This window comes from Salvia hispanica, chromosome 1, assembly GCF_023119035.1.
Source record: "Salvia hispanica cultivar TCC Black 2014 chromosome 1, UniMelb_Shisp_WGS_1.0, whole genome shotgun sequence".
In the NCBI taxonomy this organism is placed as follows: Eukaryota; Viridiplantae; Streptophyta; class Magnoliopsida; order Lamiales; family Lamiaceae; genus Salvia; species Salvia hispanica.
Window position 1 is genome coordinate 52294889 of NC_062965.1, and position 25577 is coordinate 52320465.

The 25577-nt window shown below is 35.3% G+C and overlaps 5 protein-coding genes across 9 annotated transcripts; 3 read left to right on the forward strand and 2 right to left on the reverse strand.

The window, feature by feature from the left end:
* The first annotated feature begins 1076 nt into the window (after nt 1-1076).
* LOC125200505 (heavy metal-associated isoprenylated plant protein 24-like) lies at nt 1077-1631 on the forward strand. The gene is made up of 2 exons (XM_048098142.1): nt 1077-1086; nt 1336-1631. Exons 1-2 carry the CDS (start codon nt 1077-1079, stop codon nt 1629-1631), a joined length of 306 nt encoding a protein of 101 aa, XP_047954099.1.
* A 443-nt stretch (nt 1632-2074) lies between these two features.
* LOC125211429 lies at nt 2075-4060 on the reverse strand. Its single transcript, XM_048111215.1, has 3 exons — nt 3889-4060; nt 2369-2504; nt 2075-2261 (listed from the first exon to the last, which is right to left on the reverse strand). The coding sequence occupies exons 1-2, from the start codon at nt 3991-3993 to the stop codon at nt 2370-2372; spliced, it is 240 nt and encodes a 79-aa protein (XP_047967172.1). The 5' UTR covers nt 3994-4060; the 3' UTR covers nt 2075-2261; nt 2369.
* A 90-nt stretch (nt 4061-4150) lies between these two features.
* LOC125200506 (low affinity sulfate transporter 3-like) lies at nt 4151-9829 on the reverse strand. The gene is made up of 10 exons (XM_048098143.1): nt 9460-9829; nt 9303-9351; nt 8874-8939; nt 8522-8757; nt 8076-8202; nt 7468-7754; nt 5012-5205; nt 4849-4928; nt 4397-4473; nt 4151-4165 (listed from the first exon to the last, which is right to left on the reverse strand). Exons 1-10 carry the CDS (start codon nt 9769-9771, stop codon nt 4151-4153), a joined length of 1443 nt encoding a protein of 480 aa, XP_047954100.1. The 5' UTR covers nt 9772-9829.
* A 2586-nt stretch (nt 9830-12415) lies between these two features.
* On the forward strand, nt 12416-15827 carry LOC125212921 (putative late blight resistance protein homolog R1A-10). Of its 5 annotated transcripts, none has more exons than XR_007174796.1 (4): nt 12416-15120; nt 15296-15378; nt 15468-15532; nt 15621-15827. XR_007174796.1 is itself a non-coding variant. In XM_048113223.1 (2 exons), exon 1 carries the CDS (start codon nt 12492-12494, stop codon nt 15075-15077), a length of 2586 nt encoding a protein of 861 aa, XP_047969180.1. In that variant the 5' UTR covers nt 12416-12491; the 3' UTR covers nt 15078-15120; nt 15621-15827. The 5 variants fall into 5 exon arrangements, 1 of the variants encoding a protein (XP_047969180.1); XR_007174799.1 differs by having other exon boundaries at nt 15302-15378; nt 15468-15574; nt 15684-15827; XR_007174795.1 differs by having other exon boundaries at nt 15302-15378.
* A 3873-nt stretch (nt 15828-19700) lies between these two features.
* On the forward strand, nt 19701-24944 carry LOC125202573 (putative late blight resistance protein homolog R1A-10). Its single transcript, XM_048100995.1, has 5 exons — nt 19701-19820; nt 20116-20237; nt 20358-21201; nt 21887-24655; nt 24766-24944. Exon 4 carries the CDS (start codon nt 22028-22030, stop codon nt 24617-24619), a length of 2592 nt encoding a protein of 863 aa, XP_047956952.1. The 5' UTR covers nt 19701-19820; nt 20116-20237; nt 20358-21201; nt 21887-22027; the 3' UTR covers nt 24620-24655; nt 24766-24944.
* Nucleotides 24945-25577: the final 633 nt, after the last annotated feature.

The window sequence follows — 25577 nt, forward strand, 5'->3', positions numbered from 1 at the left end:
GACCCATAATTGTGTATCATTTCCTCAAATGGGAAACTAAGTGGATGTTTGTTTCAATTTCAAACTTAAAATTGTTACTATTACCACTTTATTCAATCACACGTCATATCTTTCTAATCATATGTATCATCATTATATCTTATCAACCCCTTGAATACTCATCTCTTCAACAACATTACAATCAACTCTTGTAAACTGATGTAAACTGATGGTGAATTATTTAAACGTGACATTTTCTACAAAGCAAAATACAACACAAATTGATACTTGTAGTATTTTACTTTTGGGGCATATTTCCTTTTTTTCACTTTATATATCCACACCGCCCTATACAAAGATGGTCCTCATCTTGTAACCGTTCGATCATCACGGGTCGCCACATGGCGCGACGATCAAGCACCCCCATGGCAGAGAAAAAGAGTTGTGACACGAATCTACGATCAAGAACATTCTATTTCTTTTTATGATGGTGAAGTAAAACCATCTAATATTCCTTCGTGGCTAAGGGAGTCAAGCCCCATTAGATTCTTTACTAAGGAGTATTTTATTTTGAATTTTTTTGTCGAATTTGTAATACTATTTTATTATGCATATATATACGTGTATGAGATGAAAACCTTTTTAGTTTATATTTTGTTGTTTTCTATATATCTTATAAATTATTTGTTCTACTATATCCACGAATACTACCAAAATTATACGAGTCTCACTTGCAAGTTGCAACCTGACTTCGATGACTTCGATTCAAAAGGTGATTATGGAGTATTGAAACACATTAACGGTTGATCACAACCTCTGAAACACAAACTTATGGCATGAAGGGATAATATGGTAATATCGTCATTATGTTATCATATGATAATTTTTAATGAATGTTTTTTTATATCAACATAGTGTATTGCAAATATCAACAATATGACATAAGAATATCAACACCAGGGGCGGAGCCAGGATTTCAATTCGACGGGGGCAAAAATATATTTAAGAAGAAATTTTAATAGTTTGAGGTAGGGCATTTATAAAGGAAATCATAAATTTTTAAAAATTACTCTATGAAATAGTACTACATGAAATATATGAGGAGGGGCAAATGCCCCTTATCCCCTCCTAGTGGATCCGCCCCTGATCAACACTAGTACAAGAAAATATCAACACATATTTATTGAGATTTTTACATAGTTTTATTGAGATTTTTTGATGTATTTATTGATAAAAATCTGGTTATCAACATTTATAAAAACAAAAATAAAAAATATCAATTTTTATCATCCGAACGTCGTCGGAACATATGCAATTGAGATCTCGTTGGAATCCTTATAAAATTATCTTTTGCAGGAGCAAAATCAGTAACGGTGGACTGGAAACAACAAAAGGCGACGGTGTACGGATTTGTGGATGCGAAAAAGGTGTTGAAGAAGGCAAAGTCGACGGGGAAGAAGTGTGAGCCGTGGCCATATGTTCCGTACGGACTCATTGCTCATCCTTATGCTAGTGGCGTCTACGATAAGAAGGCCCCGGCCAATCACGTGCGTGGAACCGATGAGCCCGGGGTCGGCACCCTCAACCCGGTCGAGGAGAAGTATGCTCTCATGTTTAGTGATGATAACCCCAACGCTTGCACAATCATGTAGATATTTGACCTAAATTGACATGGAAATGTTTGGTTGGAAATTTGAATATTGATATATATATGAATATATGTGGGGTCGGTCCTAAAATTTTAGGACCAGTTGGATTATAATAATATCATGTTAATAAATAGTTGGATATTGATATATTGTACTTCAAAGTCCCAAAATTAATTCTAACCTAATATTTATTGTAATAAAAAAATGGAATTTTGGAATTTCTTTTTTGTAAGGTTCAGTTGTAGATACAATTCTTTTGGATATACGAATATTTTGAATTTATATGCTCTTAAATTAGGATTTCGAGATCAGCTTGGATTATCCAAAAATCCAATCCAAAATCCGAATGATCACCCCGAATTATGTTACCTTATGTAAATATCGAAGAAGAAGCTACTATTAATCTTCAACTTTTGTTCATAAACATGTCACATTAAGCCATAAAATAAAAAGAGTAATAAACTTCACATATACTAATAAAAACTCAAATTCGACGCATATAATATAATCTGAGATACAACTTTGTTTCAGTATAGTATAAGATTTTTCTCCAACACAAAATCCCATCGATCGTTTCAATTTTGCAACCATGCAAATACTGAAATACACCATCATACAAGATCAATGATCTTCCTACAAAAAATGGAAAAAAGAGCAAAAAATTAGCAAAATTGACCGTCTCCAAAGTTAAGTAAGAGATGTGTAAAGTGTAGTGTAAAGTGTAGACGAATAAAACCAACCTTAGTAATTTGTGTCATCGAAAACCCATGGTTCCCGCTCAAAGAGTTCACGGCCGTTCATCTGAACCACTCCCGCTGCTATATCCTCCTCACGCTTCCTTGCAGCTGCCGCTTTTATGGCATCAGCATCTGCATCCTGTACAAGAAGATATCAAGCCTTAAGATATCTAAATCAAAAGAAAAATTTACACATTGCTTTTTGGTATGTTTATCCAATCACAATTGCATAACTCCTCAGATAGAGAGAGATTTCTACAAATGAGATTTCTGCAATTGTGACTGACTAGACATACCACGTGACATATGGAGTCTCGGCCATCAAAGTTTTATTCCTAAATCAAATGAGAAGAATGATTCACATCTCCCATAGCCCCCTCGTTGGCATACTTGTCGATCATGCCAGGCTTGATAAAATAGCACTCTACGCGGGAGAGACGCTTTTACCATAAACAAACTACATATACTTCCATTGACCTAAAACCAGAAGTTAGAATCTAAACTAAACAACAGCTGATACAACCCAATAGTTTTCATAATTCGTTCTTCAAGATCAGAGAGGAAGTGAAATTAATCAATAGTTCCATTCATGTTCGGGGGAAATTCAGACAACATAAACAATTATAATGACCAGAAAACCAACTCACTACATTTTGTCAGAATAAGTTCTTTTTCACCATCTGAAGCCTACATTAGTTAGCAGAACGGATAAAATTGAAGCAGATGGCTATTGAAACAGACAACAAAAGTTTATCATAAAATGAATCTTAAGAACACCTTAATTGTTCCACTTCAGAAATCTATTTTTCGACACATACAAGATCCTTTCTGCACTACAGCACGACACTGAGTCTAACAACTAAATGATTTTGTGATAGAGATCATTGTTACTCCAGCAAGCAGAGTATCATTAGTGCATTGAGAGAAGTATCTCATGTTCTTCAATTACTGTTCTCTCCATCCATAGTGTTCGCTGTCCCGAATCCAGCACCCGAAACCCATTTCAGTTGCCTAATGCTGATCGACCTCCATATGTTCGATCAAATGCCGAACTCTCAAGTTGTTCGATGTGTTGCTACAAGGACTATTCGATCCTTTTACTTAGCTATTCTCGAAAATTCTACGGTTTCTGAGCTTCGAACAAACTATGATTCTATGACCAACACCTCATCTCAAGCAAGCAACATCAAAATTTGCTCAACCAACAGAGTAAATTCAATCAAAGGGATAATTTCAAAGCAATGAGATCACATCCCAATTCAAAACCCAAACTATCCTATTTCCATTCAATCAAAAACAATCTCACTAATTAAAACTAAAATTAAAAAAAGCTACAGTATACCCCAAAAGGAGCCTTCAATCACAAAATCCGCAGCACTAAACCTAGAAATTCCTAATTTCTTTTTCAAATTTCACCAATTGACATTATATACATACAAAACAGCTGAGATAAAACGAAATTCTACCAAAAACCGATGAAAGTGAAAGGGAAACCATAAACAGAAGAAATTTAGGGATCGGACCTTTCGGCGTTTCCAGGCAGCGAATTGAGCTTCTGTGATAGGATTGGGACTCGGATTTGTCGCAGGTGTTGGTGCTTGCTGATTATTCTCGGCCTCCGCCCCCATTTTTTTCTCCGATTCGTGTTTCCGATTGAAAGAGGCGGCGGTTGTATTTAAGAGAAACAATTTCCAACATTCAACTGACGTAATAATAATTGTGAATATTTTATTTATTTTTTTGTAAATATTTCAGCATGGATTAAGATAAATAGATAAAAGTAGGTTATTGTAAAGCATTCTACAAAAGAAAATAATTTATAATTAGAATAATCGAAATTAATTGATAGCATTTCTAGTTCCGATCCCATTATACTAACAAATTGCCTACCACATCATTCATTATACACTAAAATTTCCGGCCGATTCTAAGAAAAATATTAGGTTCCCAAACAGCTTATTGACATTTGTTAATACAAATATGCGATATTTGAGAGAAAAAGGGCATTATTTAAATTTTATTTTGTGTTACCTCTATCCCTCGAGAAATCAGTTTCTTGTGCAGTTCCTCCATAGCATGAATTCCGGTGGTATCGATGTTCATCACATCTGTCATAAAAGATAAAAAAATGTCACACTAATCTCATGAAACCACAAAAATTGAACCAAGATAAATAATAAATAGGGCTATTAATCACCAATATTACGAATTCCAATTCAACTAAGAACAAGAAGAAATTTTGTCTAAGAACAAGAAAAAGTTTAGATGAGAACTCTAATTTTATTTGGGACGATGTTTAATCGCAATATTTGCATGAAACAACTTGTTTCCATCTGTTCGAAACATCATCTTTGCTATTTATTAGTGATTCCAATTCCAATTCCAATTCCAATCCATCTTTGGAACGAACTTAAAATTCGATATATTAACGACCAATTCCCTAATGAAATAGTGAAATGATAGTACCATAAAACACAACTTACTGGTCATGTCGAGTATCATGACACGAACTCCTGCTTTATTTTCTTTGATCTCATTTTCATCAGACAGCCACTTCAAAATCCTGAAATAAGACTAGAAATTAATATAAATATTGTGATAATAAGATCTTTAATTTGAAACCGAAAAATAAAATAAAAAATTGACCTTTCTCGAATGAAATTAGCATTTGCAAAGCACAATGTTCCAGAATTAATTTGGATGATGATGATGCCTGGTATTTTGGTGGCAACAGGAAATTGATTAATGCTGCAGAAAATATCTGTTCCTGGTAATCTACCTAGTTCTTCTGTACTAGGTTTAATCGACAACAAAATTATCTTCCCAAATGAAATTCCCACCTGCATCCAGTTAAATTAATAAATGAAATAAATAATCACATAAAAAAATTTATTAATTATATACAAAAGGGTCTCTTGTTTGTCAAAAACTTTGTATTGGAAAAATAATCTGATTCCTAGTTACTCGGCCGGTCCATAAAAATAACAAGTTTTGAAATGATACGAGTTTGATAGTTTGACCCTTTCCAGAAGTTTAATTAGTAATTCGAACAAATTTTATATTTTACATATAAATTTATTGTACCTATCATCAATTTTCACTTTACAATTCTCCTAGGAAATGCTTGAAAATCTTCATTTATACATGACATTTTATGCTCTCTACTAATGCAAACTACAAAGCAACTTTCACCATTATAAAAAGCAAAAGAAGAAAATGAAGTTTCATAGGGCAGAACATGATGTTTCTTAGCAAAAATATCACTCGACACAACAGTATTATTGCCCACTAAATGAAATGTCAGTTTCAATTCCAAGAAAAAAGGGAATGGCAATACAAGAATGAATTTTAAAAAATATTGATATAATCACATATATATATTGTGCAATGGAAAACTATTTTTACGAAATCCAAATGTCAATAATTATGTACTCCTAAAATACATAATCATATATATTCATAGGCGTTTCACCCGTTTGATGAAAATCCTCACTTGGCACAAATGTATCAAAAATACAATTAATATTTAATACAAATAATATTTCATTTTTGGGTTATAATTATGTAGTGCACCGACTTGAACACCTGACACATTGATTGGATATTTTTCGACTTAGTTACACTTCAATGCCAAGCTAGCTTCATTGATACTCAAATAACTCTTTGAATTTTAGTACTTTCTAATTACCTTTCCACCACTAATTTTGAAGTTAAAAAAAGATTCCTAGTTACATTGAACCTGGACAAGATTTTGAATAATGCAATCAAATGTACGTTTTGTTTAATGATCAATGTTTGATAAGTCTTTGAAAAATGAATGTTAGATAAGAACTGAATTAATTGAATGTAAAATAAAAAAATTGGGCAATCTGTTTGGCAACTATCCCATGACTTCTTTTTCCCTGAACAAATGCGACCATGAATTGACGCATATATGTAAAATTTTGGCGACAGACGTGAACGGTTAATAACATCATTTTTAGCATACAAATATTGGTTTGTTCAAGCGTGTAATAATGTGGCGACGTGAACAACTAAAATAACATAACTTTTTAGGCTAAGAAGCATAATAAATAGATAAATTTGATTAAATGGGATAATTCAAAAATTTTGAAACTTCATGATTTATTATTTAAATTTTAAAAGATGCAAGAAAAAACAAGTACAAAAACCAACTTAAAGCATGATAAGTATAACACACAAAAAATAATCGACTTTGTATTGTAAATTTTAAATTCATTGAACCTAGACATTTTAATAAGATTAAACATACTGTATACCACGAAATGATTGATGGAAATATATGTATTTCTTTAGGTTGTTGATGGATTTTATTTAGTGGGTGTATATTCGTTTATAGTGGTGTCACAATTCAAGAATTCACATGTTAACAAATTGGTCTCACACAACACGACATTGGCATGAGTCAACTATTGTGGAATTTAGTTTACTATGCACATTTAAATATTTAGACCAAAGTAGTAGAATAAATGATGGGCCCTACCAATAAATTTGGGTGTCTCTTATACGACTTAAATAGTACTGTATGGTGTCATTTCTCACTTCTGAATTTTGATCATTTTCAAGGTCAATGAGATCACAAGGCACACAGGAATTGCCACTTAATAAAACAATATTTTTTTCAAAAGTATATTTAATCCTAATAATTCTAGAATTTTAGACTCCACATGTTAATTTAGAGAGGTCATACCTAGTGATTTGAAGCACATCAAATTCAAGACGCACTCTTCTCTCACAAATCATAATATTACATTTTATGACTTAGCACCATTAATTTTATGATAATTTATTAAAAAAACTTATTATACAAAGAATCATAACTAGTTAATCATTATCCCTAATAACCAATTATCAGCTTAACATTTGGAAACATAAAAAATTGATAAAGCTTAGTTTATCATCTTAAAATAATTCTACTAGTATATAATAAACCTAAAATTGAAGAAAACAATATTAAAAGTTAATAGTATAAAATGCTTATCTACCTGCCTATCTACTAATGTTATTCAAGAAATTGTATACTTAAATTAAGACACTAAACACAAAAAGAAAAAATTCGACAAGAAAAAGAGAAGAGTTACCGCGATGAGGAGGCCGATCTCGATGGAGCCGAACAAGACGCCAAAGAAGGCGCCGAGAGAAACGAGGAAATCCAACTTGTCCACTTTCCATATGTTGTAAGCTCCATTGATGTCTATAAGTCCAGGCAACGCGGACAAGATTATGGATGCCAAAATAGCAAGTGGAGTGTAGTATAATAGTTTTGTGAATAACAACAACGATATCAACACTGTAATTGACATCACAATGTTTGATACCACGGTCTCGCACCCTGCACTGAAGTTCACCGCAGTTCGAGAAAACGAACCTACATCACAAAGTCAAATTTAATGAGTGGACAACTTGAATGAGACATCATGATCATTTAATTCCCATTTTTTTTTATCGATATGGATAGGATTAATAGAATGGCCCATGATCTACAAATCATAACTAATAGAAATGAAAAATTTTAAATGATATACCCTATGAATGTATAAAACATTATACTATAACCTAATTAGGTGGAGTATTAATTAATTATAAAAATTACCCCATAAAGCCAAAATTAAAGTTTGCAAAACAAATACTACTCCATAAAGCCAAAATTTAATTAGTGAAATTAAATTAATAATCTTAAAAGTCTCACCAGTTGCAGTGTAACAAGAAGTGAAAGATCCAACAATGTTCATGCATCCCATAGCAACCATCTCTTTGTTCCCATCCAAATGATACCCTTTAATCGAAGCAAATGATCTCCCAACAGCAATAGCTTCCTGACCACATAAACATACATAAAATGAGACTTAGCAAAATAAATCGAACTATTTCACAAAAATGCTAAAATCAAAACTTTTTGAAGAATTTTTGAAAACTTTATATGTAAGTCAGATTCTGAAATGTGTGAGATAAACCAGAATTTGATCAAACTTCGCCATTTTATACAATTAATCCTTCAAAAATATACATATAGCACCAATTAGGTTTATTTTTATGGGACGAGAGATTATAAATTTGTAATTCAGTTTTCGAAAAGACAATTTTCCGAGTATTTTATTTTATTTAATGACTATGCATGAGAGGAGATGTACTCACAGTGAGAGCTATAAGTGCACAAATCAATCCAATTTTAGCTGCTTCTCCAACATGTTGAGCTCCGAAATCGAGCTGATGGACCGATATGGGATTGAGGCCGCCTTTCAGATGTTTGACGATCTTGACGCCGTGTTTATCGGCCTTCGTTAAGTAGACGATGAAGGTGGAGAGCACGACGGAGAAGAGCGGCGCCACCGCCGGTAACCAGAAAAACTTCTTGTATCTTCTTCCCTGCACTTTCAACACCTTACCTTAATTAATTTATTAATTAACTAATTCTCACTTAATTAATTAACATTTTAAAATTAGGTCAAAAATGGATGTTTTTTCAGACTAATTGTGATCAACTTACGATGAAACGGGTGGCTAGGATGAAGATCAGAAACGAACAGCCGAGGACGAAGTTTAGTGGAAACCACTGTTGCATAAAATATTTTAACAAATTTGTCAATACATAAGAAGTTATTGAGAAATATAATAGGTAATTAATTTCTTTATGTATAAGTACCTTTTTAATTTATGAGATAATTGTCACCTAAGAGTACAAATTTTGGTCAAATTTTAATCAGTCACGCGTAAATGAAATATTAAATCACGAAATTTAAATTTTTCCTCAGCACCATCCAGTTGAAGCTATATTTTTAAAATTTTGAGTTTGAAATTAACATGGTGATGGAGCATTGATAATTTAATATTTTGTTTTCAATAAAACTTTATGAGACCAACAAAAATTGAATCATATTTTATATTTAAATGATTCTTGTAGTATTTTTATACTTACATAGTCCATACTGAGGGTCAAGCTTGGCTAGATTAGCATATCCAATACTCTGAAAAAAAAAATAAAAAAAAATACACATATTAATATATAATTGAAAAGAAAATGTAACATGCACAAAACTCGTAAATGCGTATAAAATGACATCATCAGTATAAACCTGTGGGATGCAGAGGCTGGCGAGAGTCAACCCGGCAAGGAGATCATTCTTGAACTTTGTAGCCTTATAGTTTCTACCCCATTTAAGAATCGGAAACAAACCTTCTAGAAAAACTAGAAGCTTGCTCCGACGAGGCTGCTGCCCGGATTTTGATCCGGGCAGCACAGACTCCCTGACGGAGGTGTAGACCTGCCTCCACGGGGCGGGCGGGGAGGGAGAGCTAAGCAGCCATTTGGCCCTCTCGGACGCGGCCGTGGCGGCGTCGAACGGCTGCAGCTCCATTGTGAAGGCCTCGGCTGGCTTGGTGGCCATGTATAGTGGCAATTTGAAGTGTTTGGGTGAACCCAATTAGAGAGAGAGAGAGAGCTAATTAGAAGAAAGAGAGAGGGATAGGAAGAGTACTTTAAATACTAACCCTCCATGGGGTGAGGGGCATTGAAATCGCCACGATATTTAATTTTTTTAGTCATATTAATGTGGGCATAAAGGAATTTTGGTACTATTAGATTTTGGTGATATAAATGTGTATGATGTTTAGATTTTACATCTAGGTAGAATCTTAATTTTTTGGACATATTAAAGTGGGCATAAAGTAATTTTAGTATTAGCTTTTGATGATATAAATGTGCATGATGTTTAGATTTTATATCTAGGTAGAATCTGGTCAGTCTGATTTTATTTTACTTTTGAATTTGGCAACATTTGGCAACATGTCAACATGTTGATAAAATAAGAAATTAAGAATCATCTCAAGTTCATGTATATCTTGAATTAGCCTATAACTTTTACGATTAAGTGTGCTATATATGATTAATGAATTAAATATTAATCAAAACATATTGTCTAGGACCAGAAATTAATGCATTTAATGTGTAGGAACAAATAAATTTTTGTACAAATGTTTGGGTCCGTTTTGAACTTTAAAACACGATTGACCATTAATTGTTGACAAAATATTTAAATATATGTTAGGATCGTCGACTGCAACATTAGTTTGAACGCAGTCGACACGAACATGGTCTTTCCAGCCCTGGTATAAACCTTCCAACTTCCCTCACTCATCCGATGTGATGTGGGATGAGTTTGTAACCTAACAAACCTCCCCTCAAATCGAGACATCGGGGACGCAGTCGACACGAACATGGTCATTCCAGCCCTGGCCCCTAGGTCATCCTGGGCCCGACTCTACCTCGAGTCCTTCAGGGCCCGACCCTAACCGGGGCTCATCCAGGCACGACCCACAGCCACCTGGGCTCTGATACCACTTGTTAGGATCGTCGACTGCAACATAATTTGATATTGTCCGCTTTGGGTCAAACCCGCATGGATTTGCTTTTGGGTCACTCCCAAAAGACCTTAAACTAATTGGGGTTGGACAGGAATTATATACACCTTCTAACTTCCCTCACTCATCTGATGTGGGATGGGTTTGTAACCCAACAATATAGACCAAAACATATTATTTAGCAATGACAATAATCAATTCTTTTAGCCACTTTACGGTTCTAATTTTGAACTTTAGTCCAAATAAATACTCCATAATCATAAGAGAAACTTGGGTTTTTTTAGGTGAATTAAATTCGACACTGAACCACTAATACATGACCTGATTTTTGGACTGGTATTATGGCAAGTCACGTTATGGCCTAATTGCATCATTTTTTAAAACGAAAATACAATTTTGAAAAATTCGACAAACTATATTATGAAAAGTGTTGCCTAATTACACCCACAAATAATTAATTAACCTAACGAACATATAATATATTCTATGGTGGGTTTTGTTTTTCCGCCAACTCTCCACTAGGGTCTTCTACCACAAATTAATTGCAATTTATTATTCATTTTTATATTTCCTCTAACTTATTCTATCAGACTACAATGTATATATCAAACTGTAGAATGTAACACTTCCCATAAATATCTATTTATAGTTACAAACATGTTTTAGAAATGAGATCAATAAGCTAACCCTCAAAATAATGGATTCATGATTTAATCGACCAGACTATATAAAATTAACCCTATATATAAATCACCACGTCTAGAAGGAATTACCTTTTGATACAACAAAAGTTGACCTACATAAGTATAGGGCGGCCTATCATAAGGTATGTAATAGTGATAGAATTTGGAGAGAACCATCCATTTGGAATGAATAATTTGGTCCAATTCCAAACCCATGGTCTTGTGGCTAAAAACCCTACACTTGTCAATTGCACTAAATAATTAGCTAATTGATAATTTGAAAATATATGAAAAAAAAAATCAAAATGAACATATCTTATACAAATTGGGTTCTACCAATTTTTTTTTTTTTTTTTTGTAAAAATATTAAAATGCTTGAATATAGTGTGAGTATTCTCATGTTCTCATAAATAAGAGGGTTTAATTTCATCCAACCTTCACATATACAAACTAAATTTTTTTATTGGATTTTTAATATATGGGGACCAAAGCCTCCCTTGCAATTAAAATACTAGTACATAATACTATTAAATTTAAAACACAAAATAAAGGTTTGGAATAGTGCGTGGACTGTGTGTTTCTTACAACATGAAGATGGGCTCATTTTGTTTGATGGTCCAGTATTTTGTGAAGAAAAGATTTTTTTTGGGGAAATTCTTGATTACTACATATATATGTATGTGGCTTTTGCTTCTTGCTTTATTTAGTGCTCTTCTCTTTTTCTGAATGGTCAAAGCCACTCTCCTTGGAAGTGTATATGTTACATTTATTCTTTCTGTTGTGATAGGGAGATCCACAATTTCTCATTCATAACTGAAATGCAAAGAGAATCATTTTCATTCATTCAATCGTGAAGATTACGACAAACGCATCACATCGCTAGATTAACGAAGTATTCGAGTTTGAATCGATCCTATTTGATGTGGAAATTTCATTTCCTAAGTGGGGTTAATTTCTCCGTAGAGTGGATTTTATTAATACGATTTCCGTACAAAATCCCACCACCACTAAACGCCGTTGCCAGCTCGTCCTTTTCGGCTTCGCCACCGCAACTCTAGCCAGTGATGGCGGCTTATGGTGCAGCGGCTTCTCTTAAGAGTACGATTCAACATATTCTACAATCGTCTCGGATTTCGCTGGTTCCTCCCTCTCCACAAGTCTTACAACCAACGTACGAGGCCATGGTTCGCTTGCAGAAAGTTCTGAAAAAATTGGACGGGACGAGCTGCAGCAAGATCAGGACGAAGGTGAATGCTTTGGATGACCGAATCAAAGAGGTCATATGGGAATTTGAAGATTTACTAGAATCTCTTTTCACGGATCAGATTCTTCCACAACTAAAGGGCTCCGGAGGTCTCTTGGCTTTCTCTCTAGATCTGCAGAGTCTGCGGGAGAGTGTTGATTGCTTCGTTGAGAGGGTGAAGGTGATGCAGGCGGAGTACGATATTGAACTGTTGAATATGCCCGAAGAAGAAGGCCAACCTGTTTCCTCAAGAATTGATTGTCGTGGAATCAACTCTGAGATGGTTGGACCATCTCAACCATTTAGACGAGTGAGGGGTCATCTGAGACGCCGGTTAGAATTCAAAGATGATTCTAAGAATTGGTTAGTGGTTACTGGGATGGCAGGGGTTGGAAAGACAACTCTTGTAAAGAAAGTGTTTGAGGATCCCGTGATTCAGAGACATTTCGAGCTTCGAGCATGGGTCAAAGTAGGCAGAAAGTGTGAATCCAATGAAATATTACGATGCATTCTAGCTCAACTAGATCCCAACACTCATGAGCAAATGTCTGACAACAAGAAATTTGTTGGAGTCTTGGAAGAGCGATGGAAGGATAAGAAATGTCTTATTGTGTTGGACGATGTATGGGAATGGGATGCACGACTAATGGATGACTTGAGAAAAGAGAATGTCCGAATCTTGCTTACAAGCAGGATAAGAATGGTAGAGTCCCCAATTCAACAAGTACTCTTGTTGAATCTTAAAGATGGTAAGAAATTACTTTCTGAGAAGGTGTTCGGTGAAGAGGGTTGTCCACCTCACCTTGATGAATTGGGAAAGAAGATTACCATCAAATGTGAAGGTCTTCCACTTATGATAGTCACAGTTGCTGAGCTGCTTTCTAGAGAAGAAAAGACCACAAAATATTGGACTGAGGTGGCTGAAAAACAACATAATTCAGTGTTTGTGGATGCATATAATCAAATATCGGAGGTACTTTTCCCAAGCTATGACCACTTACCTCAATATCTAAAACTGTTTTTTCTCTATTTCGGATCTTTCCCTCCTTACAAAAATATCATACTAGAACGCTTCATCAATCTGTTGAGTGCTGAAGGGTTTCTTGAACCGAATGTAAAGAAAACTTCACGAGATTATATTATGGAATGCTCGAGACAGCTTGATCGCTATTATCATCTGGTTCTATTAAACTCACAAATAGGATCTTGGTTTTCGCCGAGTGCATGTCGTGTGCATTCTTGCTGGCAGCATTTGTGTAGGAAAGAAGCTAGTAAAATCAAGTTTCTTCATGTCTTACAAAGTTACCATGATGATATGAAAGACCAACGTCGGTTGTGTGCCCATAGTCACATGTTGTTTTCATTGAAACAAGTGCATGATTCAATAAAAAGTGATTGTGCATCCACCACCCGTTCTTTCCTTTGTCTTGGTCCTTACTACAAATATCCGGTGCCAATACATGCCTTGAATTTCAAGTTGCTTAGGGTACTAGATGCTTTCCCAGTTCGATTCTACAACTTCCCACTTGAAATTCTTAAACTAGTTTGTTTGAGGTACCTTGCCCTAACTTGCAACCAAGACCTCCCTATGTCCATATCCAATCTTTTTCTCCTTCAATACCTAATTATGGAACCGCATTTGTACATTAAAAAACGTGGAGTTGTGTCATATATGCCAGCGGAAATATGGGACATGCAAGAACTACAATATATTGAGGTGAGGGGAAGAGACCTACCAGCCCCTACTTCTAATGCTAGTTTGGACAAGCTCTCCATTCTATGTGGTGTGAGTGAAAAGAGTTGCACTAAAGAAATTCTCCAGAGAATCCACAATTTAAAGAAATTAGGTATTCAAGTGGAATTGGAGCCTGATGATGATAGCAACCGATTCAGTGGCTTGGATTATACCTTGGAAGAACTCCATAATTTGGAGACACTTTTCATAAGTGTGCGGAATTCTGTGACGAAGTATGAATGTATGGTTCCTCTTTCAATGTTTCCATCAAGTCTGAAAAAGTTGGTTTTGTATGGCACAAGGTGTCCATGGAAACACATGAATGACATTGGTTCGTTGCTACCAAATCTCATGCAACTCAAGTTACACATGTATGCTTGTCAAGATCTAGAGTGGGATATAGAATCAAGGTGTTTTTTGAAACTTATGACACTTGTAATTGAAGACACTGATATTGTGCGATGGAGAGCTCAACATGGACGCCTTCCTATGCTTAACCTCCTAAGCATACGGCACTGCTACAAATTACAACAACTCGACTGGACTTCTGATCCCTCAATGGTCAGAACACTTAACATTGAATTAGTTGAGTGCAATCCATTAGCTGTCGCATCTGCCAAGCAATTGAAACCGGAATCTCTCTTTAAAGTTCGTTGCCACTCTACCTTTTGAGATGAGAAGTCATAGCAAGACTCTTTAACTTTGTTAACTGCAGGTTAGACTTCCTACTTCATTTAATTCATTAGTTTCTTACCTAAAATGCTTGTGCTTGTGATTTACTATATAAACTTGATGTGTTTCAGTTACATCTTATTGTAGTATTTGTGTTTTAGGTTGAGTTGCTCTTTTTCTTACTAGTTAATGAGAATTTGATATCTTAAATGACCAAGTTTTAGATGTGGAGGTTGTAGGCTGTGGCCTTTACCCCGACTTTCTTTGCTGGGATCACACATGCCACTGTTGGCATTCTTAGGTGATGAAATTTCTATGATCTCCTAATATATCTAGCAGTAGTTGTGCTGTAAGGTCTTCGTCTTATACAGCTCGTTCGTGTCGTAACAGGTGAAACATATGGATAGAGGCAAATATAGGCCTCTGTTGATGAGATTTACTTCACTGATTGAAAGGTTTTAGGATTGTGATAGTTACTGGCATGGTTGCTTTAGACTGTAAGTTTTATTCTTTCTAACAGATTTTTTTAATGTTTTTTTGAAGGTTGGATAATGAGAAGTGTAGGCCCTTTTGATTTCTTGATGTGTGTTTTTGGGGGAGTTTTAGGAAGCTGTTACCAATGGGAGGAGTTTTGCTGCCATGAAAGATTATCAAACGTTTTGCTATTTCACTATATGTACAAATCATAAAGTTTGGTTAAATTTTGACATGTTCAATTTTAAATTAGCCAAAAGGCCATAAAATTTAACATTGTTTATAATTATTCTAAGTGCTTGGTTTACCTTCAAAATTTGGATGTATATCTCCCTTCCAAGGGAAGTGATCAATTGCTAACTCATCATTTAATTGCTAGCTACAACTAATTTAAGGCCATAGAATTTTAGAAAACGTGTGGTCTACAATTTGCCACGTGTAATTTTCGTTTTTATTAATAAAATAAAAAAAGATAAAAAAAAACGCCAAATTAGGGTTTTAGATGAAAACGTCAATATAGTGTTTCGAAAATATCAACACAATGCTTTGAGAATGTCAACACGATGCTTTAAGAATGTTAACCCATTGCTTATATTGACATTCTACATGTATTATATTAACATATTTTATATAGTATGTTGACATTTCTGGTTTATGAAAAAATTGAAATTTTTTTGAATTTTTTTCCAAATTTTGATGTCGGAACATATGCATATATGATATCGTTGGAATCCTTATAAAATTTTCTTTAATTTGATGTATGTTATATGAATTTAAAGTTTTGGGATTTCTTTTAAAAGTTAGTTATAACTAAACATGTAGTTAATTGACATTAATACCCCTATTGATATTTTATGGAATTAATCCTATGACTTTTGCTTTATTGACGTTTTTTGTTGATCGTATTGATATTTCTTGGTTGATGATCTAGACCCTTAATTTGAATATCTAATGGCTATTATTTAGTTGTAGTTAGCAATTAGGTATTGAGTTAACAATGATATATTCAAGAATTTTAATAATAAGCCAAAAGGCCATAAAATTTAACATTGTTTATAATTATTCTAAGTGCTTTGTTTACCTTCAAAATTTGGATGTATATCTCCCTTCCAATCTTTATTAGTGTGACAAACTCACTTAACAACTATTTTACTATATCATCATTTTAAAATATATGCGTGTCATTGAAGAGCGAAGGAGAGCTTAGTGTGTTTGCCGTGTAAAATTGAACTTCCTCGATCCAGAGAATCCACCAGACATTGGATCTAGGAACTCAGAGAATCCTCGAGTTATCTGTCGTTGGACACACAATCACTCCCTTCTCTTTTCAAAACCCTCAACCCGCTATGCTAACAAGATCAGTACAGGGAAGCAGGGATCGAATCCACATAGATAGATGCGTAAGTAAACATAGTAAAAGACTTGAAAACTATTTTTTTGGGTGCTGCCACCCTATTTTCTCGGGGTTGAGATTTAATTCCTAGACTTGGAAAGTGAAATGTTCTATCCTAACAGCTAGATCTAGGCAGAGATAACAGAACATGCATAATAATAACCAGACGTGCTTGACATGACTACTAGACCTGGTTTAGTTTCCTAAAATTAACCTAGACAGAGGAACGAACAAAATGTGGAGACCATTTCCCTAAACAACATAGTACGACAGAAAAGCTACAGAATAACCAACTAAAGGACTAACTAACAGCGACATCATCTTCTTCGAACTTTGATCAAAAAAACACAGAGGTAAAACAGAGCAAAGCAAAGATTGAAACATGGTAAACGAGATTTAACAGATTAATGCAATCAACTACGTAAACTAAAGAAGATCTACCATTACTAGAAGAGGTAAACAAGAAAGCAGAATTTAAACATCACAACAATGCAAACGTGAACAGATCTAGCTACGAGACGCTTAATCCACTCTGGATCCAAGCCATCCACAACAAACTAACACAATTTCCATCTCCGATCTTCACAAATTCAACCAGATTCAGCCGATCAACTACAAATCTTCACGCAATTTAAACTCCAACTCAGATCAATCACCAATATTCATAAAAAACAAACAGAAAATGCAACGATAACATAACCGAAACCAAAGTAGCAAATTCCATAGCAAAATAGCGCAATATCCAATGAGAATATAACAAAACACGACCGAGCTTCGAACAGCGAAGACTCGGGAAATCCAGAACGTAAACAGAAAGCAGTAAAATGATTATCTTCGCCTCCCGTGGAGACGGTGTTACACAACGACCGATTTGAGACGTGAACCCCTAAATTGATTCCCCTAAAGTGTGTGTTGAGAGTGAGAAAAGCCGAGCTAAGAGCTGATGGTGCAAAAGGAGTGAACTCTTCATGTTGGATGCGTGCTCTTATTTACTACCTCCGTCCCTGAAAATTTGACACAGTTTACCATTTCGGTCCGTCCCTGAAAATTTGATGCACTTCACTTTTACCATTTTTGGTAGTGGATCCCATATTCCACTAACTCATTCCTACTCACATTTTATTATAAAACTAATACTTTAAAAGTAGGACCCACATCCCACCAACTTGTTCAACTCACTTTCCATTACATTTCTTAAAACCCGTGTCGGGTCAAAGTGTAGCAAATTTTAGGGGACGGAGGTAGTATAAGGGACGGAGCTTCTAGACTCTTCCTTGTGCTTCCCATTTTGCCCTCCTTCCGGATGCTCCTTCGTCTAGTAAACTCTTTCATTTCCTGCTCACTTTCTCCGCCAGCTTCTTTCTCCAGGTGATCCTCTCTTTCTTCCTGGGGCTGGCAGTTTCTCTACACATCTGGCTTATAAAACCTTGTTATACCCTAGAAATCACAGAATTTATTCTCATAATCAATGCATGAAATTAGCCTTATCAGTCATCATCCAAATGTGACATCTATTTATGGATGAACATTTGAATGAAGAGAATATATCAACTCATGTGTTAAATAATATTCCATGTTTATAAAAGAAACGAACTTTGTGATTTTTTTTACTACTGATTTTTAAAATTGTAGGGCGAAGAGAATTGAGAAACCTTCACTATTATCGTCACAATTTGCTAATCAAAATTTCTACTCCCTCGTCCGCGATTAATGGTCACTCTTTTCCATTTCGGTCCGTCTCTCAATAATTGTCACACTTCATTTTTACCATAAATGGCAAGTAGGTCCCACATTCCACTAACTCAATTCACTCACATTTGATTATAAAATCAATATAAAAAAGTGATCTCGCATTCCACTAACATTTTTCAACTAACATTTTTCTTTACATTTCTTAAACTCGTGCCCGGTCAAAGAATGACAATTAATCAAGGGACGGAGGGAGTACCTTAGTTACTAAATTAGGATTATGTTTAACATACACATAGCAAAATCTATGGCTCTACAATCTACATTTGACATTTCGCTGTGTTTTCTCTCAATTGCAACGTTGCGATTCTCTACAGCGTTACCCTTCGCCCACTTGCCGCCGCCAGAGGTTACTCTCAGGTCATATTTTATTGTAGTGAGTCAAAAGATTGAATCTTTAAGTAGCAACAAAGTGTTATTGACGGTTAAGATGCTTGTTTTTGTCCTTTATGTCTGATTATTGACAAAAACCCAGCTAGAAAATTGTCTCTTTGATTGAATAGAGTGAAAAGATGGAATCTTTTGATGCCCCACAACGAATTGATTCTGCATTATGTCTAGTTATAAGAATTTTTTGATGAAATTAGAAGAAAAAGATTATTTGGTAGTTTATATTTAATTTTTGGGAACACTGAGAGCTCTGGACGTGCTATTTCTTGCTGAAAACCTATGTTTACATAAATATTTGATTTGTTGATATTTGTTAATACATTTGTATATGCATTATCTGTTAATTTCTCTGAGAAATCAGAGATGCCTTCAAAACTTGTGGAAGAACTAGTTTTTGTTATCTCGGAAGTCATTGTCGATTTATCACATAGAACACATTAGTACTGAACAAAGATGAGGGGTTGGGGGATGGAGAAGTGTCAGTTCTGAGTTCGAGCACAATTGCCGTTATTGCGAGTTCATTGGATGGGGATTGCCAGGTTATCTGGTCCTTTGGCGGTCTTTATAGTACGGGAAGTTTTTAGACCGATGTCAATTGTCAAGAAAGAGGAGAAAGGGTGATTGTTGGTGGCCTAATAGCCATGTTGTTGAGGAGAAAAGGTTCTCGTTGGTGGCCTATAAGCCATGTTGTTGAATACGGTGAGGTTTTGGATTCACATGGCGATGACATTGATGAGGTACATCTTGTGTTCTGGTATCTATGTATACATATATCTGGATATCGAGGATTTGTGTGAGCGTGGATTAGCCATACTTTTATAATCATATAAGAACCACATTTTATCTTGAACTAATATCTGATCTACCACTGAAATCTTGATAATTCCCTCGTTTGGTTGCAATTGGACTAAGTCATTCGTGTCACAGTCTATGAAAATGACCCTCCTAGATTTTTGAAGGATATGGAAACTATTGCCCTTTTTGTTTCTTGATATGACTAATGAAGTTGATATTTGACCTTTGATATCTCAGGTGACTTCACTCTTTAGGCTTTTCTAAATGGCCGTCTCGATCTTTTTCAAGCTGAGAATGTAGGCAAGCTTGTAACATCTAAGTCGATGTCTACAGCAGAGGCTGCACTGGCAGGATTGCAGGTAACATTTTTTATGTTTCATATTTCATAGGATCCTGTGAGTTGATTTGGATGAATAGTGATTTAGAGCTGGTATTTGTGGTTAATCCTAATATATCTCGGGTTTTCTTGTCTTAATCAGAGGCAACGCGAGCAGCTCGTTCGAGAAAGATCATCATATTTCAGTTGGTTATGGTGCTGTCATTTCTCTCGAGAATTCCATTCAGCGTATTCTATAATCATCTCCCAAATTTCACTTGTTCCTCCCTCTCCACAAGTTATACGACCGGCCCATGAGTCCATAGATCGCTTGTTAAATGTTCTGCTAAAGTTGAACGACACCGGCTACAGAAAGATCAGGATGATGGTGAATGCTTTAGATGAACGCGTCAAAGAGGCCATGTGGGAATTAGAAGATTTACTAGAACCATCTCACCCATGAGATTATTCTACAACTCGAAAGAAGCTCGAAGGCGAGAGATTGCTTGTCTTTCTCAGTGGATCTGTTGAGTCTGCGACAGAGTGCTGATATCTTCGTCTGTAGGGTGACGATGATGGAGATATATTATACGATGTTGAACTGCTTTATATGCTTGAAGAAGAAGACGAACCTATTTCCTCAAGAATTAATTTTGGTGGAATATTTCCTCAAAGATGGTGGAAATTATCTTCTTGGAGATGGCAGGGGTTGGAAAGACAACTATTGCCAAGAAACTTAACGATCCATCAACTCAGGTTAGAACGCTATGTCTTTCAACGCCCATGGTGGGATATAGAATCAGAATGTTTTTTGAAACTTAAGATGCTTATAATGGAAGATAATGATCTAGTGCGATGGAGAGCTCAACATGGAAGCCTCCGGTGCTTCACCTTCTAAGCATACGACATTGCGACAAACTACAAAAACAAGATTGGACCCATGATCCCTTCTGCCAAGTAATTATCAGAATCTCTCTTCCGTGTTCGTTGCCACTCTTCTTTTTGAGGTAAGAAATCGTTGCAATTACTAGAATTGTTAGATTTGTTGAGGATCATGAAACCTCAGTGCTGCTGAATAATGTTTAAGTATTTTTGTACGCTCACATCTTTCTATTTTTTCTGTTCTTATACTTGTGATCAGAATGTTCTCTACATAATATTTTATTAGATCGAAAAGGTGAAATTATACTAGATCGAGGGTTGTGAACGTAGATTGAATGTTGCCAAGAAATTAGCACATAAAATTGTCATTATAGACGTTGCCACTCTTCTTGTTGAGATGAGAAGTCGTAGCTAAACTCTGATATAAAATTAGATGTGTTTAGGACTTTTGGTAATATTATGACATAGGATGTTAGTTGATTTTTTCGTTACTAGTTTGTCTATGAATGAGAATCTGGCATATAAAATGAGATGGTTGTTTCAGTTGAAAATTATTGTTAGACTTTTGTATTAGCAATGCTGATTGTTGACTTTAATAATTATGGTTATATTTAAATTATGGTATTAGACAAATTGAGAAGCAAGATATAGAATTGGATGATTTTATGTTGTATTTTTGGTATGACTTTATTTAAAAGGGTATAGTTTATTGACCACTTGTTACAAATTTAGATTAAACAAAATAGGATGAGTGTTATGATTTTTTTTATTTGTTATTCCATTAACCAGCTCATTGCTTACCAATTGCAGCCTACCATTTCATTATACCACCACAACCAACCAACCGCCGTCACCAACTCCTCCCTCTTCACCACCGCCGCCACCGCCACCACCACCACCACCAACAATTGCAGCCTACTCTGCCCTGATCCTTCATATTTCCATCAAGTGATGGCGGCTTATGCTGCAGCGGTCTCTCTCAAGAATACGATTCGGTGTATTCTACAATCGTCTCGCATTTCGCTGGTTCCTCCCTTTCCACAAATCTTACACCTGGCCTACGAGGCCATGTGTCGTTTGCAGAAAGTATTGCTGAAGTTGGACGACACAGGCTACAACAAGATAAGGACGAAGGTGAATGCTTTGGATGAACAAATCAAAGTGGCCATATGGGAATTCGAAGATTTACTCGAATCTCATTTCACCCATCAGATTCTTCCACAACTTGAGAGGGATCACTCGTCTTTCTCTCTAGATTTGCAGAATCTGCGAGAGAGTGTTGATAACTTCATCGAGAGGGTGGCGGTGATGGAGGAGGACTACGATATTGAACTGCTGAATATGCCTGAAGAAGAAAGCGAACCTATCTCCTCAAGGATTGATTTTTGTGGAATCAACTCAAAGATGGCTGGATCATGTAATTGTTATAAGTTTACCAAGGATAATATTCTTGCAGAAGATCAAGGAATTTGCTTTTCCGTTATTGGGATGGCAGGGGTTGGAAAGACAACTCTAGCTAAGAAATTGTTTGACGATCCATCCATTCAGACACATTTTGAGCTTCGAGCATGGGTCAAAGTTGGCAGAAAATGTGAATCCAATGAAACATTAAAATGCATTCTAGCTCAACTGGATCCCAACACTCGCCATCAAATGCTTACCCAAGGAGAGGACGACGAAGACTTTGAGAAATTAGTTGGAGTCTTGGAAGAGAGATTGAAGGATAAGAAGTGTCTTATTGTGATGGACGATGTATGGGAATGGGACAGACGACTAATGGATAGATTTCCAAAAGAGAATGTCCGGGTCTTGCTTACAAGCAGGCTTAGAATGGAAGGATTTCCATTTCTAAGAATGTGCAAGTTAGATGAAAAAGAAAGTAAGAAATTGCTTGGCGAGAAGCTGTTTGGTGAGCATGGTTTCCCTCCTCATCTTGAGAAATTGGGAGAGAAGATTGTCAAAAAATGTGAAGGTCTTCCGCTTTTGATAGTCACGGTTGCAGAGCTTCTATCCAAAGAAGACATGACCACACAATACTGGACTGAGGTAGCAGAAAAGCAACATAATACAGTTTTCATGGATGCTTATGATCAAATATCAGAGGTACTCTATCCCAGCTATGAATACTTGCATCAACATTTGAAAATGTTCTTTCTCTATTTGGGAGCTTATCCTCCATATATTGATATCCATAAAACTGAATTTGAGCATCAGATGATTGCTGAAGGATTTCTTGAACCGATTAGAGAACACACTATACAAGAATATATCAAGAATTGCTTAGCTATTCTTTTTGACTGGTATAATCTTATTCTGCATGAAGGCAATTTAAATTCTTGGTTTTCACAACACAAGTTGTGCGTGCATTCTTGCTGGCAGCACGTGTGTAAGAAAGAAGCTAGTAAAACCAAGTTTTTGCATGTCTTAAAAAGTTGCGATGAAGTTATGAAAGACCAACGTCGGTTATGTGTCCATAGGAACACTTTATTTTCCTTCAAAGAAGTGTATGATTCAATAAAAAGTGACTGTGCATCTACTGCCCGTTCTCTCCTTTGTTTTGGTCCTTACCACAATTATCCAGTGCCAATTCATGCCATGGATTTCAAGTTGCTAAAGGTACTAAATGCATATAGTATCCGATTTTACCATATCCCACTTGAAATTCTGAAACTAGTTTGTCTGAAGTACCTTACCATAACTTGCGACAAAGAGCTCCCTAATTTAATATCCAACCTTTTTCACCTTCAAACGTTGATTATCAGAAGGCATAATAACATTAAAAGGTGTGGAATTTTGTCATATATGCCAGTGGAAGTATGGGGCATGCAAGAACTACAACATCTTGAGGTTATTGGAAGAGACTTACCAACCCCTAATTTTAATGCTACTTTGGAAAAACTCTGTTGTCTTTGTAGTGTGAGTGTAAAGAGTTGCACTAGAGAAATTTTGAAAAGAATCCCGAATTTAATGATATTAGGAATTCTGATGGAGTTGAAGCCTTACGATGACGGTGATGCCAGCCCACTAAGTGGCTTGGATAATATCTCTGAAGAACTCCTGAATTTGGGGAAGCTTGTGTATTCTGTATCGAACCCTGAGATGAAATACGAGTGTATGGTTCCTCTTTCAATGTTCTCGTCAAGTCTGTTTATGTTGGAATTGAGTGGCTTAGGGTGTCCATGGAAGCACATGAATGATATTGGTTCGCTGCTGCCAAATCTTCGAGATCTCAAATTAGAACACTATGCCTTTCGAGGACCAAAGTGGGATATAGAATATGGTTGTTTTAAGAAACTTGAGACACTTGTAATTGAAGATACTGATCTAGTGCAATGGAAAGCTCTACATGGAAGCCTTCCAATGCTTCGCCTCCTAAGCATACGGCATTGCTACAAATTAAAGCAACTCGATTGGATGCGTGATCCTTCAACGGCCACAAAGACTACAATTGAATTAGTTGAGTGCAGTCCCTTAGTTGCCGGTTCGGTCTGGCGATTAAAGAAATCTCTCTTTAAAGTTCTTTGGTACTCTTCTTTTTTATAGATGAGTAGTCTTTGCTAGACTCTCAACTCGGTTCTGGTTAGTCTTCCCAATTCATGTAATTTGCACAAATTGTATCAATCTTTCTTAACTTTAATTTCTTGTGATTTGAACTTGATATGTTTTTATTATTCATTTATCGTTTTCAGGAAAATGAGAGAGCAGAAGGGATAAGACGTCGAGTTATCCCATCATTTTAAGGATTGTGATTTGTTATCGAGTCCGTTGTATTTTAAAGTCGTTTTCTGTAGTCGAGTTATAATCGTGTGTGGGCATATTATAAGCTCCTTCATGGGTTATTCTTCGGTTGGTTCTTTTCCCACGTCGTAACAGGACTCTTATTTCTTAATTATTAGTACTACATATTCTACTTAATTATGTTTCAATTTTGAGCTGTGTGAACGTTAATATCTCTCATTCTCTAAGCATTTATTTCTTCTTTTCTTGTGATTCTTGGAAAAGTGTAATCAATGTTGTACAAGTATTTATCATTTAAATGTTGTGCATGGTTTACACCTATTTAGTGGACGCCATGTAATGTTCAAAATTTAAATACAAAAAACTGAAAGATTATTAATTTCCAAAATGAGTATATTGAAAAATAAATTTAGTCGTATAAATAACAAAGTAATACTATAATCGTAGTCTAGTGACTCTAGTCAGTTTCACTAGATTTGAAAATAGAAAATTGAATTAAACATTTTCATTTTTATAAAATTAACCCAACTGTAAAATTCGGATACACTCGATATCAAAATTATGTAGCAAGGAAATAGACATTAATACATTCTAACTACAAATAGAATGTGGGAACTTAGTCATTAATTGTCACTAAAAAAAATCTTATATTAGTATGAATTAAATAAAAGTTTGTTCGATATTATTCAAAATTTTCCATTTAATATTATCAATACTATATATAAAGAGAGTTGTAGTATTTCAATCTTCACTAAAAAAATTT

Bases quoted from the DNA above. Each gene is read 5' to 3' on its own strand.
- LOC125211429 (XM_048111215.1), bottom strand. From the start codon at position 3,993: ATGGGGGCGGAGGCCGAGAATAATCAGCAAGCACCAACACCTGCGACA. The intron at 2,505-3,888 runs GTCCGATCCCTA...CTTCTTGTACAG, and splicing joins CTGCCTGGAAACGCCGAAAG to GATGCAGATGCTGATGCCAT.
- LOC125200506 (XM_048098143.1), bottom strand. From the start codon at position 9,771: ATGGCCACCAAGCCAGCCGAGGCCTTCACAATGGAGCTGCAGCCGTTC. The intron at 8,940-9,302 runs GTAAGTATAAAA...TTTATGCAACAG, and splicing joins TGACCCTCAGTATGGACTAT to TGGTTTCCACTAAACTTCGT. The intron at 8,203-8,521 runs GTGAGTACATCT...TTATGTGGTCAG, and splicing joins GTGCACTTATAGCTCTCACT to GAAGCTATTGCTGTTGGGAG.
- LOC125212921 (XM_048113223.1), top strand. From the start codon at position 12,492: ATGGCGGCTTATGGTGCAGCGGCTTCTCTTAAGAGTACGATTCAACAT.
- LOC125202573 (XM_048100995.1), top strand. From the start codon at position 22,028: ATGGCGGCTTATGCTGCAGCGGTCTCTCTCAAGAATACGATTCGGTGT.